We start from the raw sequence: 20,487 nt of genomic DNA on the forward strand, positions 1-20,487 counted from the left end.
TTAAAATGCAGTCTTCATAAACACTTCAAAAATATTTCCCTCTACCTGTTGTGACTCTTTGCCATCCCACTGAAAAGGGTGTCCTGGCCTGTATCGTATAACTAGCGATTGGGCTGTGATTATCTAAGCCCTCATGCCAAGTAAGCCGGGCTGTGGTAGCTGTTATTTCATCCACTTTTACACGTTCCGGTGGTCCAGGTGAGCCTAATGCAATAAGATATTAGATTTTTAAATTGGAAAGGTGTTATGAAGGCAGCACTTATTCTACAAATCTTTAAACACAGTGCCAGCTGATTTCTATTTTGCCAGCACTGTGGGGGGAAGAAAACAATTTAGATTGCAATAAAACTGCCATTTTTTACATTTACTAAACTCCTGCTTGGTTATTTTATAGTTGTAAAAGCAAGTTCTGAAACAGCAGTTTCACAAGCAGAGAGCAGATGATGTATTCTTCCGGGGACCTTTATTCAGCAACTTTTCACTACCTTTTCAAATCAGCGTCTTTTACTTTAGTCCTTGATGTCCTGCCTTAATCTGCTAATACATCTTTTTGGTTTGACAATTTGTTATCTAAAGCAGTTTTTGCCATGATGTTCGCTTGGTAGTCATTTCTCCCCTGCACAAAACCGCATCAGCACCCTGGACAGCAATTTAACCCTGAAAGCTTTCTTAAGCATTTCTGGAAATAAGGATTTTCTTCAGTTTACAAAATATACTACTGTGTTCTTCTTCTTCTTCTTAAATACATTTTAAAATAAAAACACACAGAGAACATCAAGTAAGAGCTAATGTTATTTTTAAGTAAAATAGTGTAGCCACGGATGAAGATTGTCACATTCACTTTAACACATAAAGACAAATTTCATCCAAATTAGTATTAATTTGTACAGTGTGAATTGATGTATACTTGCACAATAATACCTTCCCCCTCTCCCTTGTGCCCCCTAAACCTGTGCTGGGTCCCCCCCCCCCGCCAGCCTCCAGAAGATTTACTGCAGGAGTAGGCCTCATTCCATACACAAAACAACTTAGTTAAATCCCATCCTACGTTTAAAATACTTCTGCAGCTTGTAATCTATATATATAAAAGAGAGAATCCTGGATAGTTGTCAAAATATATAATTTTAGGAACTTCCCTGATTCATTGCTAGAGACTAAGTAGCAATTGGGCTTTCAATAGCAGCAAGTTGCTGTGTTTGCAACCCCCCCCCCCAACATATAAACTGAATATGTGTATTGTGTACTGTTCATTTCCTCAGATCTCAGGAAGTAGGAGGAACATCTCAGAAACCTATGGGAAGCTAGTAAGAAACATTCAGAAACTATCTCCCACCACTGCTAATTTAGCACTCTCTGACAGGGACATCAGCCAGAGTTCCAACATACAGTCTCTCTCTTTCTGTCACTACTGCTGGTCTTGCTAAATCTCAATGTACATATTGAACCAGCAGGAAATCAACATGGCAAAAAGGAACACTTTCTTGAGGTTTGCAAGGCAGTGTCTGACACTTTAGATACAACACTTTAGATACCTCGAACTATGAGATCTGCTGCAGATGACACACTATCCACTTCCGTCTTCACCATGCACACGTATTTTCCACTGTGTTTCAGCTGGATATTCCTAATCATTAAGTCTCCCGATGCACTCTGTTCAGATAAATATATATCTATATTTAAAATTTATATTCAGTTAGCTTGCTTGTTCTTGGTTCAACAGAGTTTGGCTTTTTTCAGGTAAAGAGAGAAAGAGAGGAAGCTGCCTGGTGCTGAGTCAGATCATTATGTTGGCTATTTGCAGTATGGTAACGCTGCAGAGAGCTTGCTGGGGAGACCATGCATTAAAAAGGGACTCAAAAAGTACTTAAACAAGGTTTTAATTACAAAAACAAAAACTCCTTTTACACTAAATACATCAACAAACAAACCAGACCCAACCACCAACCCGTCCCCCAGGGTAATGGGAGAGCTAGGTGCTCCTCCTTATATACTACACCCAATTGCTGACACAGCTTAATTAGTACAACTCAGCAGCACCTGCTATGTTTCACAGCTGTAAAGCTGGGTCTTGTTATTTTGCTCTGGCCCCTTAAAGACATACACATCGAGTGGAACAATGATGAACCTTTACATTTAAAGAAACCATTCAACACATTGGTCCATCTAGCTCACTACTGTTGACATGAGACTGGCAGCAGCTCACCAGAATTTCATGCAGGAGCCCATCTCAGCCCTCACTGAAAATATCAGGGGCTGAACCTGCAACCTTTTGCATGACAGCATGTGCAACCTGTCCCCAAGAGGAAGAAACCAGCTTTGAAGTAACACTTCTATAAATAATTGCTTGCATGGAATGCCGTCTATCTAGTGTGCACTAGCGTGTGCATGCACAACAGAGATAGAACAGAATATGACAGAGGAAGATGAAATTATTTTCAGTAGCTAGATTTGCTTCCCTGGGGAATTCTGAGAAAGCTGGAGGGGAATAATAAAAAGGTGCCCTTTAAATTTAGATGAATAAAAGAACTGAGATTGTGGATGTGACCTGACTTCCTTTATGAACTGATCTGGACCCTGCAATCATCATCTGAAGCTCTTCTTCATGCGCCTCCTCCACAAGAGGTCCAGACGGCAGCAACACAACAATGGGGGCTTTTTTGCTATGGCTCCCCACTTGTGGAATGCTCTCCCAAGGGATGCTTACCTGGCACCTTCATTCCACATCTTTAGGCGTTAGGTGAAAACGTTCCTCTTCAACCAGTCTATGGCCTTTTAAATGTGTTTGTGGGAGGGGGTGTTATTGGTTTGTTTTTGTTTTATTGTGTATTTTGTGTTCCCATTTTGTATTTGTATTTTGTATTTTGTGAATTGCCCTGTGATCCTCAAATGAAGGGCAGTATAGAAAGTTAACAGTAAAAATAATAAATAAAAATGTCAAGTACAAATGTAAGATGCTAAAAGCAAGCATACAACAAAACAACTCCAACCCCGGATTGGCTTCTAAGTAAGGGTCAAAGGGTCCTGGATGTAAAGGGAGAAACTTTCGTTTTAGTGGAAGAAACTCTGTCTAAGGATACCATGGGACTTTGAATTGGGAGTCCCGGTAGCCAAACTCTGGCATTTTTCTGCCTGTGCAAGTAAGGCAAAAGACAGAGGAGTAGGTATGGAAGGCCAGGCCTCTGCTACTGGGTGCCACCATGTACTATGGGCACAAAACACCTGTCACCTGCCATGCCCAGTCTGAGCCTTGTTAACTACATAACCAGCCAAGTTATCCATGGGGATAATGTGTCTCTTATTATCCCAGGTCTTTGCTTCTTCTCTTTAGCCTGAGCAATTTAACCTTCTGCCTGCCATCTGACTCCGATATTATCTATGCCCCCAATTACTAGCTGAAACTAGCATCCAGCCCCAAATTGGGCAGACAGGTGCGCAGCAAATATAAAATTGACCTTATAAAAAAAAGAAGCCAAATGACTTGAGTACTCATTGTTCTATCCAGAGATGTTTGTAATGAGGATCTCCTTAAAAAGAGAGCAGCTCTTAGAAGCATTAAAAATTCCAGTTCCAGTGACAGAAGGCTGGCAAGTGGTTCTCTCTCTCTCTGTGTCTCATTTTTCAAACTTGCAAAACTTTATCTTCCCGAAGCACAAATGTCTACTGTGACTTCACACTTCAAGACATCACACTTTGTATGACCCTTAACAATGCATCAGTGTCAGATAGACACTTGTGTGTTTCTGTCAAATAAAATCATCTCACACTGTGCATGTATGCTTCTACAGGAAACCACCAGTAATTTATTTTGATTGTTCACAATCTATAACACCAACAATAAATAATGAAAGAAACGAAGAATAACAACTAAACAGAGGACAGGAGTTAGGCAAGCATTTTCTTTTCTAAGGCTACAAAAACAGCAGTGCATAAGAGCCAAAAATCAATCCCATTAAGAGAGAGAGACAGAGAGAGAAGATAACAGGACAACCCACTGAGAGTTTCTTAAGCACGAAGCCACGTTCATAAGAAAAAGAAATGCTGACTTTGTTGCAAAGAGTTTATTGGGTCTTTTTTGGATGGAGACTTCTCGTTTGTTGTGGGATGGTTCGGTAAGAGAGTTTTTATGAACCGGTGGAAAGAGGGAATGTTAATTATTGTGCTTCTTTGTATTGCAGGAAAGATCTTGCGTTTTGGGGGTGGTGTGTGCACACTATGTGTGCTGCATTCATGGGTGGTGTGCATGCATGCATGTTCATGCGCGCACCTTGTCAACTTTTTGGCCCCACTCACCACTTACATAAGGACCTTGGAACACTGGCAATCAGGAAACACAAGCCTCAGGCTCAAAAAAGTTCCCTAGATATGGTTTAGATGCTTTGTTTCCCTTATGATCTCAATCAGCAGCACTTTAATCTTTTGATTAAATTATTTTCAGTGGCCTTTGCTTTCCAAAAATGCAAAGTCACGTCATATCTAAAAGAAAGTGTCTTAAGCCAAATGTAATATTCTCCTTGCCAGTTTTTTTGAAGTGACTAGCTTAATTGAAAACTTAAGTACCTGGTTATGATTGACTATTTCTATGTTTAATACAAGCTGAAATATCTGTAAAAAGTGTTGTATACAATTAATGGGAAAGAGTGTGATGTTTGGTGTAAAAAACTGCGGCTCAAAATTCTTCCAGAGAGCACAACATATAAATTCACACAACAGTGAGAAGTGACAGTGTAAAGCGACCCTCAAGGCTAAGACACCCACATTCACCCTTTCCAGTGCGGTAATTTATTTGCTGAAATAAATCTTGCACTAAGTATAAATTTGCCTGTGGGATTGTCAAACTCTATATATAAGCTTGTGCACCTCTCCGGTTACAAGTTTGAATAGACAAAACACTGCTGTATCTAATCACAGTGAACAATATCATGTTGGCAAGAGAGAGAGTGAAAGTTGAATTCCAATATTAATCATTCACCGTATCACCAAGGATGTGCTACCAAAGCCTTAGCATTTTGTGTAACTCAGTATTGGGTATTGTGAAAGCACTACAAAAATGGTGCAGCAACATGCTCTCAAACTGCCAATGTTTCTTGGAATCCTGGCAGTTGGAGAGATTTCATTCACATCTTCAGCCAGTGAAATTAGACACGTCTTGCTGTGGATAAGTCACAATGACAGGAAGGTCACCTTCCCTGACCGGCACTACGCTGACCCTTGAAACAGAAATCACCAGCAGTCTGGGTGGTATCAAAACCAGTAACCACATTGCAACCATTTCTAATACTGATGTCTACCCACTTTCAGCTGATATTAGGCTTTCTGACACAGTGATATCTGCATTGGCATACAGGCAGCATGTTGACAGTTCAGAAGCTGTGTGCATAATCTGTCAAGAGAATGGTAAGGCAATTTTTGTTTAATCCTTACTTGCTTGGACATCTGGGGTGGTGGTGGTGGTGGTGGTGGAGACTAGCTTACTACACACCAGGCAAAATGTAATATTTAAGGACTATACATACCTGCCTGCATGCGTGTGTGCTCTCTAGCCTGTCTCGTGTGTGCTTTTCTGAAGAAGTGTCACCTCAATTAGCATATGCTATCAAAGACCATCTGTAGTTCACTCCCACAGTACTGGAGAAATCTGGGCAAAACTTCTAATTTTAATCCCCTGCTTTTAAAGAGATGAGCTTGTGACGTTAACACACGAGAGACAGCCCTGTTCAGGGAAGTTTTTAATATTTAACACTGTACTGTTTTTAACACTTGATTGGGAGCCGCCCAGAGTCGCTGGGGAAACTCAGCCAGATGGGCGGGGTATAAATAATAAATTATTATTATTATTATGAGAGTGCTGGAGGTGAAATAGTTAAACAGGTTACCCAATCAGGACCCAGGGGGTGGAGTCAGAGGGACTATAAAACTAGCTCTGGGAGGGGCAAAGGGAGGAGTTTGTTGGGAGGTTGGCTGGAGTGGGAGTGAATTAGGATAGAGTTTGTGGGTAGGTTGAGTTAGTGTAGTGAAATAAGCTGAGTCAGGAATAGTTAGGGGCTAGGAAGACAAGAAAATATCTGAGTGGTGGTTTAGTGAGTGAAAGCAGGTAGTGGAAGTTATAGGTCTGGATAGGCACCCCATCAATGTAATTGACTGATACTGTTTATGAAGCCACAAGCTTGTTAAACTGCAATAAATAAACAAAAGTTGATGTTCCAATTTAACCCTGACTGGACTCAGTATTGTACCAGGTAGGGCCTGGGTGGTGGCAGCGAGAAATAAAGTGGTGGCACAGGGATCAATAGATGGTGAAACATCCGGGGACCCTGTGTGATCGCCACAGAGCTCACCTCACCTTGGGAAGGAAGTACACCTGTGCATTCGTTGGACTGGATTTAACTAGTTACAAATGTTCCGGAGCAGACATCTAAAGGAATAAATGTCTGGAGTAGGGCTGTGTGATGTTAGGTTTTCAATATTGTGATGCATCACCAGCAAAACATTGCGGTTTGGCGATAAACCGCAATGTTGAAACAAGCTGACGAGGCGCTGGGAGAACCTGCCTCAGCTCTCATGGTGGGACCTGAGGTGCTTTCAGCCCAGCATCTGGCGGGCTGGGGACAAGGCATGCAAGTAGGAGCAGAATCGAGGCTGCTCAGCTGGGGAGCGTGAAGCCTCTGCTTCCCAGCTTAGAGATCCCTGACCCCGCTCCTGCTTGTATGCAAGTAGGAGAGGAATCGACGCTGCTCAGAGCCCCTGCGCCACCTGAAGGCAGCCGGACGGAACAGGGGCTGGGGTCGCGGAAGGTGGAAGGCGGAAGCAGCCCAGCAGCTCCATCTGAGAGTGCCTGCACTGCCTCTGATGCAGCCTCAGCCTTGCCAGGCGGTGCTCCTTTAAACTTCTCCATTGAGGGGAAGGCAGCCGGGAACCCCTCAATGGAAAAGTGTGACGGAGCCTGCACCTCCTCAGCTGAGCAGACCCGATCCAGCTTCTGCTCCCGTGCAAGCAGGAGTTGGGTTTGGGCTCCCTCAGCTGGGAAGCGGGAGCACTTGTAGCAGAGCCCCCCTGCGCAGTTGGCTTGTGCAAAATGATGGTGAGTTGGAGGCTCCATAAAACTGCTTGGCTGAGACAAGGGCGGTGGCGTGCTCCTCAGCCAAGCAGCTTAAAGAAGTGGAGGAACCAGAAGTATCTCCCTCTGCCAGTATGAGGGGCAGACCATGGTGGCGGTTTCACTCAGCGGTATATTGCTGGTGAAACCGCCACCGCTTGAATCCTTCTGCCTCCAGCACCGGCAGATTTTGTTCCTTCAGTGCTCAATGTGCTGAAGGAAAGAGGACTCAGAAGCAGCAGCCGTTTCACCAGCGATATACTGCTGAGTGAAGCTGCCATTGTGGTCTGCCCATCAAAGCTGTCCTGGGTGATATACTGATATATCGCCCAGGTCTACTGTGAAGTAGAATTCAACGTCACCCTCTACCAATCATTCTGTTTGCACAAGCATTGCAGCTTGCTAGGTGAAACAATCCCCCTTCCCTTTCCCCCGTTCTTGGGGTTCGCTTGACTCCCCAAGAGTCAATTTCAGAGGGTATGTGTGTGTGTGTGTGTAAAGCCCTGTTGCACAAGCGAAAGTCCTTGCTCAGGGTTTGTTAGACCCTGTGGGCCCACAGCACAACCCATTCACTTTCCTATATCTTTATTTCAGAGGTGGTGTGGAAGTTGAAATACAGTGGGGCTTAGAAGCTGGGATAACACGTTCAACTTGCTAAGTTTCTGCCACATGTCAAGCAGCGATCACTTGATCTGTCTTTATGTCTAAGCGTCCAAGCCTCTCAGTAGCTTCTCTCTCTTTGAAATTCCAGCCCTCTTTCCCTCAACAGCTTCATGGCATACGTGCTCTGAAAAGCTACCCTGCTCTCAAGCAATGCAGTTCTAAAAGTCAAGGAGGCAGCGCTGGCTAGAACTGAAAGCCTAGCGTAATAGGATGCGGTCACACAACCTGATCCCAAGACTTCTTCTTTTGGCTTGAAAAGACCTGCAGTACTAGTTGAAGAAGATGGGTGCTGCATCTCAGGTGCTAGAAACCAGGGTGAGAAGTTTAACAAGGCAGGAGACAGTAAGCTGTGTCTCATTCTGAAAGAACACTCACTGTATCAGCCCCTGTCAGCTAATCGTTAAGACGTCACCCTTTAAAATAAAAGCTGAATAAAACAATTCTAACAAACGATGCTTAACACTGGGGTAGGACACCCGGCCACCTGAAAAGAGGCCAGGTTTTGTTTGAAATGGTTTAAGTTAGGTATGATGGTAATGAGATTTCCCTGCCCCTCCCCGCCTCCCAGTTCTTCAAGGCCTCAAGAGGTGCTGCGCTGGAGAGGTTTCAAAAACCTCTGCTTTGTTTGTTTGTTTTAAAAGATGTGGGAGGGAATTGACTGCTGGCAGACTGGAAGTGAAAAAAGTTGGCCCACGCACGTATGTGGAACACTACATGCAGTGCTTTGGATTCCTGCCATTAGCAATTAGTGGAATAAAGCTGTATAGTACCAACATGGCATTTTATCACAATCCAGTCTTATAATTAGATATAACTTCATTATAATTTTAGTCTTTTTCATTGGGGGAAAAAAGGAAAAACGATAGTTTCATTATAACAAGAGGAGAGTTCATTCTTGATTGCTGTTTTACCTGGGAGCGAGGCTACCGTTGGTGCCACAGTATGGCCAGAAAGTTTATTTTTAAAAAACATTTTTTATTGATTTTCTTTTCTGATAACAACTATCCAATATCATTACTTAACATTCATTTTCCAATTTCCCCCCTCCCTGTGACTTCCCCCAACTTCTGGTTTATTACATCAAATGTTGCATTCTGCTGTTTGTACATAATACCATGTTATCACCTGTTATATTTCTTGTTCTCTGTAAATAAAATTTTAAATGCTTATTTAAATCCTGCCAACGAGTCCATTTTTTTTGTTTTTGTTTCTGCAAATAAGTTGTAAAAGTGTGGCCAGAAAGTTTAAATCTCCCTGCTCCTTTTCCCACTGCCCCAATTTGGATTGCCCCCCCCCCAGCTGAATGTAGCAAAAGAAAAGCAGAAAAAAGCATAATGTTTAGTAAAAGGGGGGGGGGGGGAGAGACACGATCATATGATTCATGTCAGGTCCAATTTAGCCTTAAACTTTATAGGGGAATATAGTGCACAATTCCATGGGTACTTGGACTCTCTTATTTATTCATAAAATTATTTATGAATTTGCATAAATTCAAAAGCACACCAGCCAAGCAACACACAATTCAAAAACTGTCATTCAAAGCAATATTAGGAGGAACAGATTCGGAACAAGAAAAATGCACATTTAAAGAGAAAGGGCAGAATAAAAAGCTACAAAGAACAAGTAAGTTTTAATAGCTTGCCTAAAACTAAAGAAGAAGCTACTCTAACCTTCCTTGGGAGGGAGTTCCACAGCTGGTATATCACTGGCAAAGCCCCTGCCCAATGTTCTCTGCAATTAGCCTCACTTTGGCTGCATTTGCTTGTCATGCTAAGCCATGGCTTGGCACAAATGTGCTGGTTCCCAAGGAGGAGATTGCACCTTCTCAGGCATTTTTAGGCCACTTGCTGCGCCATCTTAACCCAGGATTGTGGTTTAAGGTCCCTCTTCCTCAAACATGATTTGTAGCCAAGGATTGTCCCAAGGTTATAGGTTGTGATTAAGAAGATAGCTTAACTATGATCCCTTAGCTGTGGTCTTGGGCTAATCTAAAAACTTGGATAGGAACATAGTGGGTGTGAGCAACTATTAAGGAGGCAGAACATCCAGGAAATCATGACAAGCCATACTCTGGTTTACTGTGACATGAAAACCGGACCTTTGTGACAGAGCCGCCAAAGCAGATCATAAACTACAAGAAAGTTTTTATGGTAGGAGTCATCCTAGACATAACAGGAGCAGCTATATCTTCCAGGGACGGGAGGTGTTATGTTCAAACCCCAAAAAGGGTATATAAATGAGTGGAGCAAAATAATATCCTGACAAAATGGATGGGCTATTGCAAAAGAGAATATGTAAATTCAATCCACTTGTAAGTACATTTCTACAACTAATAAAAAGGTGAGATTTATTTTGCAGAAATTCCTCTACCGTCGAATCCATTAATAATATGCAGCAAACCCCACACTATCATTAGCAGTTTAATGGTTATGTACTGTTTTTGTCATTAAAAAGCTACAAACGTACTAAGTTTAGTAAAATCCAGAAGATAAATAAATACTTTACAACTTACCCCACCTACTCTTTCAAAATGAGATGCGTCTTTTCTGAAGTCAGTCAATGCGCTGTTAAAATACCATGTAAAACTAATGTCCAGCAGTGGATCGTGCTGAACTTGACAGGGCAAGATAACACTTTCCCCTACTGAAACATCCATGTTTGAAGGTGCCAGAGTTATCCGAGTTGGTTCTGTGGAGAAAAGGAAGAGTCAGTTTCAGCTGTCTGAATTACTGTTCTACTTTCCTGAATAGTTGTGTGTGCTTTTTAAAGTATAATTTTGTATACAACGCACACACAAAACTGAGTCAAAGACTTAAGTACAGTTTCCCTGCCTCAAAGATTTTCCAATCTTTCAGGAATGTTAGAAAACATCTCAACAGTAGAGGGGAAATCTGATGAAACTGGAAACTGTGCAAAATCTGCCTTTGAAACAAGAATGCACTGTGAAAAAATATAGGCATAAACATACTGCAGAATTAAAAACCTAAGAGAGGATTGAGAATGACAACCAGAGGATATGGAATGCACTTTTTTATGTATTATGAAAAAGCATTTCAAATCTCCAGTACTGTCCTTGACACAAACCCAATTTTCCTGCTTTTTTTTTTTTTTTGTAATGGAATTGTCATATATATTTTTAAAGCAAAAATTAGTTCCATTTCAAAACAGTAAACCTGTTCCCTCTCCACAAATGCATGGTCAAGTATAGACTAAGATTAAGGCAACAGAGATTTCATATGGCTGTCCATGGAGGCTATCAGAAAGTTTCATAGAAAAAGCTGAAACGTCACCATATAAAAAACTCTGAAAGATAGAGCATTCCATATAAGCAGTCTAATATATAAAACCATTTTCCTATGAGCTTAGCAAGAGCACTGATTACATATTTCACATGAATTGTGCATGCAGTACTAATTGAAAGTAAACTGAAAATTCAAAACTGGAATGTCTGTTTCACAAATTTCTCAGTTCATACAATTTGCTACTGATAGACAATTAGCTATCTAATTACCTGTAACTAATAAGCTAGTTGAACTACTAGCTTTTCCAAACTGGTTCTCTGCCAGGCAAGTATAACTTCCAGCATCTGATTTACTCACATTAGCTATTCGGAGGCCTCCATCTTTTAATAGTGAAATTCTAAAAATAAGAGAGATGGGGAAAAAAGAGTGTAGCTTTGCAAAGAGAAATATGTGTATTCTTTAAATGCTTTAATTGCAACACATACACACGCAGCTCCCTAATGTTCTTAAGAGAAAGTGAAATAATACATTCTATTCCAACCTCCTCTGGCTACAGAGTAAGAAAATTATGTGGCAGCTTCATCAACCCTACATTTACAAGCCTTGGAGATGCTGTGCCTATGTGAAGTGAAAACACAGCAAAACAGCAACCCAAAACCTTTAAAATTCTCCAACTATTGAAAAGGTTATAAAGAGAGGAGCAGTCCGGGTCAGCCTTTCTCAACATGCACTACAACTCCTATTGTAGTGGAATGGCCAGGGGTCAGGGATGATGACAGTTGAAGTTCAAGAAGAGCTGGGGACTCAAGGCTGAGAAAGGCTGGTCTGGAAAATAGGAATTTCAGATGATGTATTTTGGACTGTACTAGTGAATAGAGCTTCCCGAACAAACTAAATAAACTCCTGGACTAGTGTTCTTTAGAGCCACCTTCTAGTGCCCTCCAGATCTTGTTGGACAGCAACGAAAGTCATCCTTTCCAAGGGAGAGCGCACTTATACTCAGGTCCCGCTACTGGGCTTCCCACTGGCATCTACTTAAACACAGTGAGAACAGAGTGCTGGACAAAAAGGAACAGCAAGGCTCTTCTTATGTTCTTATTCCTGACCATTGACCATGCTGGCTGGGCTAATGGGAGCTGAGTCCATCAACTTCTGGGATACACCGGGCTACTTTACAGAGTCAGAAAAGACCACTACCACAGGATTGTTCCACACAGGAGGGGGAAAGGCTTTGCACACAGTGGCTATAAGTCGTAATGGATATTACTATAAAGCTACAGAGGAGAAGGATTTTGATTTTGATTTTTTGGAAGAAGGTAAGACTGTCAAGGGAGGAAGAGGCATCAGAGAAATCAAGGGAGGAAATGAAGGGAAATTAAAGCCCACAATTTATGGCATATTTCAGTTTGGAATAATCATAGCATACAATACCTGGATATATAAGTGCATTGGACAAAGCAAGTGTGCGGCACAGAACAGGGAGCACCGGGCCCCTTTGTCTTGTTAACTGCAGAATACTTTACAAGCAGCAGTCAGATACATATATTCAAGAAGGGAAAACGTTATGTATAAGCTGTATGATTAATGCACAATCCTCTAAAAGGTGAATGAAATGGTAATGCAAGCCGAAAATATATGACTTCAAAAATTAGTTTACATTCTGTCCTTTTAGCTCTATCTTGCAGCAACAAAAAACGTTAAAATTAATCACTCCTCTGAGAAAATAATAATTATGTAACCCTTTAGTATAGATGAGTTCAAGCTGGGAGTTGCTTTTAGAAGAGCAATGGCATGAGATAATACTTCCTCAGCTCATTTCCATCTCTGCTTTACAGTGTTTACCCAATGGTGGAACAGAAAGTTCTTGAAAAGAGCTCCAGAATAATAAAGGGAGCTTAAGGGGTTTTGGATTTATTATTTCCAACATTTATATCTTGCTGTTCCTCTAAGGACCTCATGGCAGAGTGCAGAGCTCTCCCCTATCCTATTTTATCATTCTCGGATAGTGACTGGCCCCAGCTCTCATCCAGCACTCAGCTGCACTATGCAGGTTTGTAAGAAAGCAATAAATTCAGGCTACAAATGGATGCAATAGGAAAGCACATGGTACTTCAGCCATGCTGCATGCTGCAAGAGTGCCTTCATAACAAGCAGAGACTGGTTCAGAGTCTTTGCTGGCTTCTTCACTGGACTACTACTGCCTCCTGTTCCCCCTCCAGTGTTTTGAGGTCCTATGCCTCTAAATACCAGTTGCTGGAAATCACATGTAGGGAGAGGGCTGTTAGACTCACATCCTGCTTATGAGCTTCCCATAGGCATCTGGTCACCCAGTTTGGGAACAGAATGCTAGACTAAAGGATGAAGTGGTAGTGGAGGAAGCCACAGTAGTGGGGAGTGAATGGGATAAAACCATTAAAAGCACTATATACAGTGGTTCCTCGCTTTTCGAACGTCTCCGTTGACGAACATTTCGGTTTTTGAACGCTGTAAACCCGGAAGTAAATGCTTTGGTTTTTGAACTCACCTCAGAAGTTGAACATTCTGTACAGTCATACCTCGGGATAAATATGCTTCAGGATAAGTATTTTCGGGTTGCGCTCCGTGGTGACCCGGAAGTAATGGAGTGCATTACTTCTGGGTTTCGCCGCTCGCGCATGCGCAGAGAGTCAAAATGACGTCACGCGCATGCGCAGCAGTGAAATGCAACCCGCGCACACACAGATGCGTCTTACGTTCTATTCAGGATGCAAACGGGGCTCCGGAATAGATCCCGTTCGCATCCTGAGGTACCACTGTATTGAGTTTTCCGTATTGAGTTTTCCATTTTGAGGCTTCCATATTGAGTTTTCGGTTTTCGAATGTTTTGGAACTCTGTCTTCCGGAAGAGATTACGTTTGAAACTGAGGTACCACTGTATTACACTTTCCAGACTAATGCACAGATTCAACTAAAGCTGGAACCAGTATGAGTCCCACTAGTGCAAAAGGGTTTCCCTGCTCTTCTCCCCCTGCACAGGTCTAGGGTGTTGTGAGAATGCCCAGAACAGTAAGTGGTGGAAGAGGGGGAGATTGTATGGCAAGCTGAAACGTTTGCAATGATGGAGTGGTCTCCTTAGTGCTACTTCGAATTCCACCCCAAATTTATATTGAGTATTCTTCTTTTCCTTCCAGATGAAATGATTAAAATTTGGAAAAAACCAGATAAACTTACCTTGGGACTAGATCTACCTCTCATGCTGCTAGTTAGCTATCTGTGCATTAAATCTGTGCTACAAAATTTGTCTTTGCTCTCAAGGGCACCTCTGAAAGCTGCTTATGAATGGAACTGAAAAATGACTGATGCATTTCATAAGTACCACAGATTACAGCAGTATGTGGTTGGTTGGTGCTATACAGTCTCAAATTCCATTTTTAGAGGATTCTAGTGGTTCACATCTATCGGCTTTGCCACATCAATGCAAAACAATGTTGACAGCAGCACTGAGTTGGCACAGAAAGAAGACCTGGCATATTACACCAATGCCTATTGTTTAATTAAAATACACAATGTAGGGTACTTTGAGGTACTTGGAAGTCAAACACGTGTCTGAGTTGATATTGTATGTTTCAACTGCCTATATTTAAGTATCACCCTTTTTGATATACACAAAGCAAATCAATGGCAGAAAGTATGTATTCTAAAAAAGGCCTTTATTAGCAAAGAAACCTGCCACAAGCCAGCTATCTAAGCTGATTTACACGAGCTATCTAAGCTGATTTACAAAGAAGACATTGACATATCTGCTATCAACAACCCTTCCTGCTTGAAAGAGAAGCCAGTCCAATTGTAAGTGTTTGATGACTTAAGAGAGAAAATAACCCACATAGTCTAATATGGCACTCATTTAAAAATGACTAGAAATGGCCTAGTTTTTATGCTTCACTTATAAGTGAAAGACATGGATTACAGTACGGTTCTCTCTTTATCAATACTCTACTGAAATGTCTAGTACCTAAAGAGCTCTGCCTATTCTTTCAGATATTATATTTCAATTTTAAGCAGCTATAAGTGGACTGTTGGTAGACTTTGAAGGGGGTACAAACACTGATGAAACTGTAATAAATGCTTAACATTTGCAGAAAGTTGAACTGCGGCCTCACTAACTACCAGGATCAAAATGCCTCTCCTCCCCCGTAATAACATGCTTATCAAGTATACAGGCACATCAGCAAACATACATAATCGGAAATCTTTCTCCCTTTCTTTCAGAAGGAACAGATTTTCAATATGAATCTTCCTAAATAATTATAGCAGGATGGCTGAAATAAATATGGGACCAAAATATCAATGGTTCCTAAAGATCCTTTATTTAAGCTAAAGTTTATGGGTTTGAACATATGCTGTCATGTTAGCTGCAATGGGACGAAACAAAACATGTTTAATCAAATTGTTCCAGTTTAACTGGGATGTCAATGAGGCACCATGAATAATTGCTTATATCTGTTTGATATGTAAGAACATTTGGGAAGATGGATGAAACCAACTCAGAAGACAGCAGAAATGACTTTTATAATACAGTCGTACCTTGGAAGTTGAATGGAATCTGTTCTGGAAGTCCATTTGACTTCCAAAATGTTTGGAAACCAAAGGATGGCTTCTGATTGGCTGCAGGAAGCTCCTGCAGCCAATCGGAAGTCGCATCAGATGTTCGGCATCCCCCAAAAAGTTAGAAAACTGGAACACTCACTTCTGCGTTTCAATTGTTCAGGAGACGAAACATACGAGTACCAAGGCGTTCAACAACCAAGGTACGACTGTATAAGAAATCAAAGAGTAGCATACTGATGCTCAAAAGTAATTGGCTTTTTTGCTATCACCCAACTTTTTTGAACTATTTCACAGACACCAGAGGAAAATATTTCAGGAGAAACCTTGCTTTGCATACTAGAATTAAACAGAGTACCTTAATAGGAATTTCATCTTGTTATTAGGTGCCTGCAAAGTAATAATGGACTATAAATAGAATCTTGTGAGAGTTATTGAATATGGCTGGACAATAAGATTATATATTATCCTAAAACTGCCAGTGAAACAGCAACTTCTCTCCCTGTGTAATAGAGATAGAATGGTTTTGCAACATGGTAAAAAGTATATGCATCTGTTTTCACAGCATTTTATCTACTGGGGGGGGGGGGTATTGTAAGTATACAAGGTCTAGAAACCAAGGCAAGGCATTGTATTATATATCAACACGAGAATCTACACTGTCAAAATCCATGGCTCTGACACTGCGGAATTATAGGTCGGAACTATTATCTTTATAAGAGCCCAAGGGACTTGGTGGATCAAACCAGAGGTCCCTTTAGCTAGCACAGCATTTTATTTCCAGCTATGCTACCTAAAGCAACGGTTGTGAAAGCAGAGCAGAGTGAATGGTTCCATTAGAGCATAAGGAGAAGTTTACTGCAAAAGAACAAAGGTCCACCAAGTCACTATTTCTGCTACAATAGTGGAAGCTCACAAATAAGACATTAAGGGAACAAATGTGTCCTGATTTAAATTCTAAGTATTTGGCATTCTGAGGCATGCTGCTGCCTCTGACAGCTCTTCTTCTTCTTCTTCTTCTTCTTCTTCTTCTTCTTCTTCATATCACTTTTACAAAGCCGCAGGATGTTTTACATTTTTGTGTATGTGGCAGGAGTGGAGAAGGGAAGCAGAATGGCTCTTTTGCGCAACCAGGTTCTGTTACTGTAAAACATAGGGTTCCAGAGGCCAGAGGGACTATGCATGTAGTACCATATGTGAACCAAGTCTTTTTAAACTGCTCTTTCCCATGGGAGCCTTTCATGCTCCCTAGGTATCCCATCTTGAAGATGGGGGCATCCTCTGTAGTAGCATTTGATGTGACCCTGGGAAACTACCGCTGGAACAGAAAACCTGCAACATTCTTTTTGTATCCATTGATTTCTAGTATGTCAGTTTTGAGACTGTACAGGTAAAGGTAAAGGGACCCCTGACCATTAGGTCCAGTCGTGACCGACTCTAGGGTTGCGGCGCTCATCTCGCTTTACTGGCCGAGGGAGCCGGCGTACGGGTCATGTGGCCAGCATGACTAAGCCGCTTCTGGTGAACCAGACCAGCGCACGGAAACGCCGTTTACCTTCCCGGAGTAGTACCTATTTATCTACTTGCACTTTGACGTGCTTTTGAACTGCTAGGTTGGCAGGAGCAGGGACCGAGTAACGGGAGCTCACCCCGTCACGGGGATTTGAACCGCCAACCTTCTGATCAGCAAGTCTAGGCTCTGTGGTTTAACCCACAGCGCCACCCGCATCCCCTGAGATTGTAACTCAGTTCATATACAGACACTGAATAGCACAAGAATATGCTTAAAGGGGACTGTATTATGAGGCAAGTTTGAATGACTCACTCAAAAAAGAGAGGAAGCACCTCCCATTTTTCTCACCCACTAGATCCGTCTCTCTCCAGTCTGAGAATGAGCCACATGATGCTTTCACCTTAACAGCCTCCCCTAATTCAGATGGTACAGAGAAATGTGACTGGATATTATCTGCATATTGATGGCACTTCACTCGTGGCAACAGCTTTCAGAGGCTTCCTAGAGATGGGGGCACTTCTTCAATGGTTCCAGTACTACCTCCAAGGTTATTTCAAGAAAGCAGTTATGGAAGACTAATCTTTGGCATTATAGGACTTGTCCTATTGTGTCCCACAAGGTTCCATCTTGTCCTCCATGCTATTTAGCACCTCCTGCCTTCCCGAGACACTCCAGAAGAATACCATGGTCGACAGTATCAAAAGCTGCCAAGAGAATGACTCTCCCCATCTCTCTCCCAATAAATGCTAAACCCAAAACAACTAGGGCGACCAAGGCAGTTTCAGTGCCATGAAACCAGGCTGGAATGGATCCAAGCAATCAAGTTTCCTCCAAGCATGCCTCAAACCTGAACCCCCACTCCACCTTCTTCAGTACATTGACCCAAAGGTCAGCATAATACTGTATGAAGAAAGTACAAGGTGGAGCAAGGGGCAGGGATTATGTGCCCTCCAGATTTTAATAGTGCTTTGCCCTATAAATTAGCTTCCCTGAAGAAACTTCCAGCGTAGCTATATATTAGTAGAAGCTCAAAATATCACTTGAAAAAGTTGATCTCATCTCCACCTCATCTTCTACCAAGGAAGCAGTCTTGTGTGTAGGTAAAGCAAGAAGCCGATAGAAGTGCAAGTACTGTTTTCCTGCATTCTATGAAGAAATGTAAAGTTAGGGCAGAGCTAGGGAGCCTTCCTGCTGGGATGGAGATCAGTCCATCACCCAAAACAAGGGGGTTTACACAGCCCTTCAGATCATCCACTTCAAAGAAGCGAAAGAATTAGAGTACTTCCATCAGAATGTACACAGTTTTATTCTGCTTTGAACACACTTCACTTTTAATTAAGTAGCTAATCCTGGGTTAATCTAATACATTCATTTCATAAGCCACTGCAAGATTTAGGTCAGAAATTCAGCTGCTGTATTTTTAAGAAACAACTTCCCTCTGGGTTTCTTTCCTAGCCAAAGCAATGATGCAAGCTCAAGCAGGGGCATACGGCTAGACAAACAACACTTCATAAAAATAACTGTGTTTTGACAATGGAATGTTAAAAGCAGACGTGTCTCTGGAAAAGGGTCAATTCAGTGGCTTTCAACTTGCTGAATAGCTTCTGCATATTTTACCTTCTTCCTCATTTCTTGATAGATGCAATTGAATTGGACACTGCCAGTGTATAATAAGCTGCAGTTCGCTTACCAGCATGTAAGTCCCACTGGACTCTAAAGGGATTACTTCTGAGTAAACTTGTAGAGGATTGTGCTGCTGTTGAAGCCCTGGGGCTGTATCTAAGTGATTGCACTTTTACTTGAACAACAATATTTGTTCCACCCCAGCTCCCAGCCCACACATGCCAAAATCTGCCCTGGGAGTGGTGCAGGGGCTTGCAGAGAAGGGCTGAATACTGTTACATTAGCAAAATTTGTTCTACTCGTGTGATGACTTAGTTGGATAGCTCATGGATAAGAAATCCTACGCAGCAATTAATCACAGGTAGGTTTCCTTATGATCAGAGTATTACAAATTCTTCCTAGAAGACCAAATATAGTATAAGGGCTATGGTCACAGAAATTTGTAGATGGCTTTATAAAAGCTGTGTTGGTCTCTGGTTTCATCTTTCAGTTCCTGGTCTAAATTGCTCTCTCTACAGAAAATAAAACAATTTTTATTTATTTATTTTTTAAAAAACCACACAATGTATGACCATAATGGCTAGGGAAGGATTCCAGTGAAGTGTTTTATGAATACCTTTTTCCTGGTGCACTGCAAAAGGCAAGTCAGAATAGAAATGTCTGAGATAAAATAAATAAATAAAAAGAATTGATAAACCATTCCCCCTACATTAGGATACTCGTACCAAAGACAAAAGACATGGATGCAGTAAAAACAACATTACTTCTGCATTTCCTTATTGCTTTTGTCTTTCCAGAGTAAAACCATTTGGTTGCTAGTCATAATGAAGGACATGCCAACGCTTGTCAAAGAGAATAAGGGAACATAAGAATAATTGGTAGTTTTCTGCACAGATAACTCTACTCGAAACAAATAACCTAACTTGCAACTATGAATGCTGATGCTATGCGAATCTTTTCATGAGAAATTACCTTAATTGGCTGAAATAACTCTTGTGGTATATTTCAAAATCATTTCTCATGCTCTCCATTCATAGTGCATAGTACCACGACTGACAATTATTTATACTGGATTCCCCCCACCCACACTTATCTCAATCCTTTCAGTAATCTGGCACATTTAGAACAATTGTTATGTCCCATCTTTCCTTCAACAATCCCAATGAAACACTTCTGGATAACAACAAACTTGTCAGTTTGGTTCCAAACAGAACACTCTAGTCGCTCCACAATGTTGGTTCAACCATACCATATGCTAATGGTAGTATGTCAACATAAGCTCCTTGCTGCCTTAAATGCACTGCTTTTCATTTGTTCCTAGTAATGGAAGCTATAGTTAGGTAAATATTAAGCTTCTGATAATGCTTTTTCTGTACCTAGAGATTCCCATACAATTAGTCTTCCTCAGACTAAATCAGTCTTGAGTTCTTCCTACTCACAGTTCATAGGGATGCCTTTGCAATTTTTTTTGAATCTTCACCTGCCATCCCTTAGTCTCTTTATATCACTGAGCTAGGATGATCGGGACAGTGTGCAGCATTCAGGGTCTAAGGGCATTAAAATCAATTTATGTAACAACAGAACGAGATTTCCAGTATTATTTTCTATCTCGTTCTTCATTTCTCAGTTCACTTTGTTTTGACTGCTGCTGCTGCAGAATGAGCACATATCTCCATTGAACTCTCCGCAAGTGATGCTCCAGTCTAAGCTGTTACAGGTTAATTTATTACAACCTAGTCCTGTACATGAGTAGTTCAATTTTTCCCTTC

General features: G+C 41.5%; 1 protein-coding gene across 2 annotated transcripts in view; it reads right to left on the reverse strand.

Annotated features, from left to right (window-relative positions):
• Nucleotides 1-20,487, reverse strand: part of CNTN3 (contactin 3) — a 174,464-nt gene that overhangs the window by 17,919 nt on the left and 136,058 nt on the right. For both annotated transcript variants that reach the window (XM_083424905.1, XM_083424906.1), the window contains 4 exons: nucleotides 11,268-11,395; nucleotides 10,269-10,444; nucleotides 1,533-1,650; nucleotides 46-204 (listed from right to left, as the gene is read on the reverse strand). In XM_083424905.1, the coding sequence (XP_083281031.1) occupies nucleotides 46-204; nucleotides 1,533-1,650; nucleotides 10,269-10,444; nucleotides 11,268-11,395 (581 nt within the window). The remainder of the gene's footprint in view (nucleotides 1-45; nucleotides 205-1,532; nucleotides 1,651-10,268; nucleotides 10,445-11,267; nucleotides 11,396-20,487) is intronic.

The sequence above is a fragment of the Podarcis tiliguerta genome (genome assembly GCF_965153285.1).
Source record: "Podarcis tiliguerta genome assembly, chromosome: 2".
Lineage (NCBI taxonomy): Eukaryota > Metazoa > Chordata > Lepidosauria > Squamata > Lacertidae > Podarcis > Podarcis tiliguerta.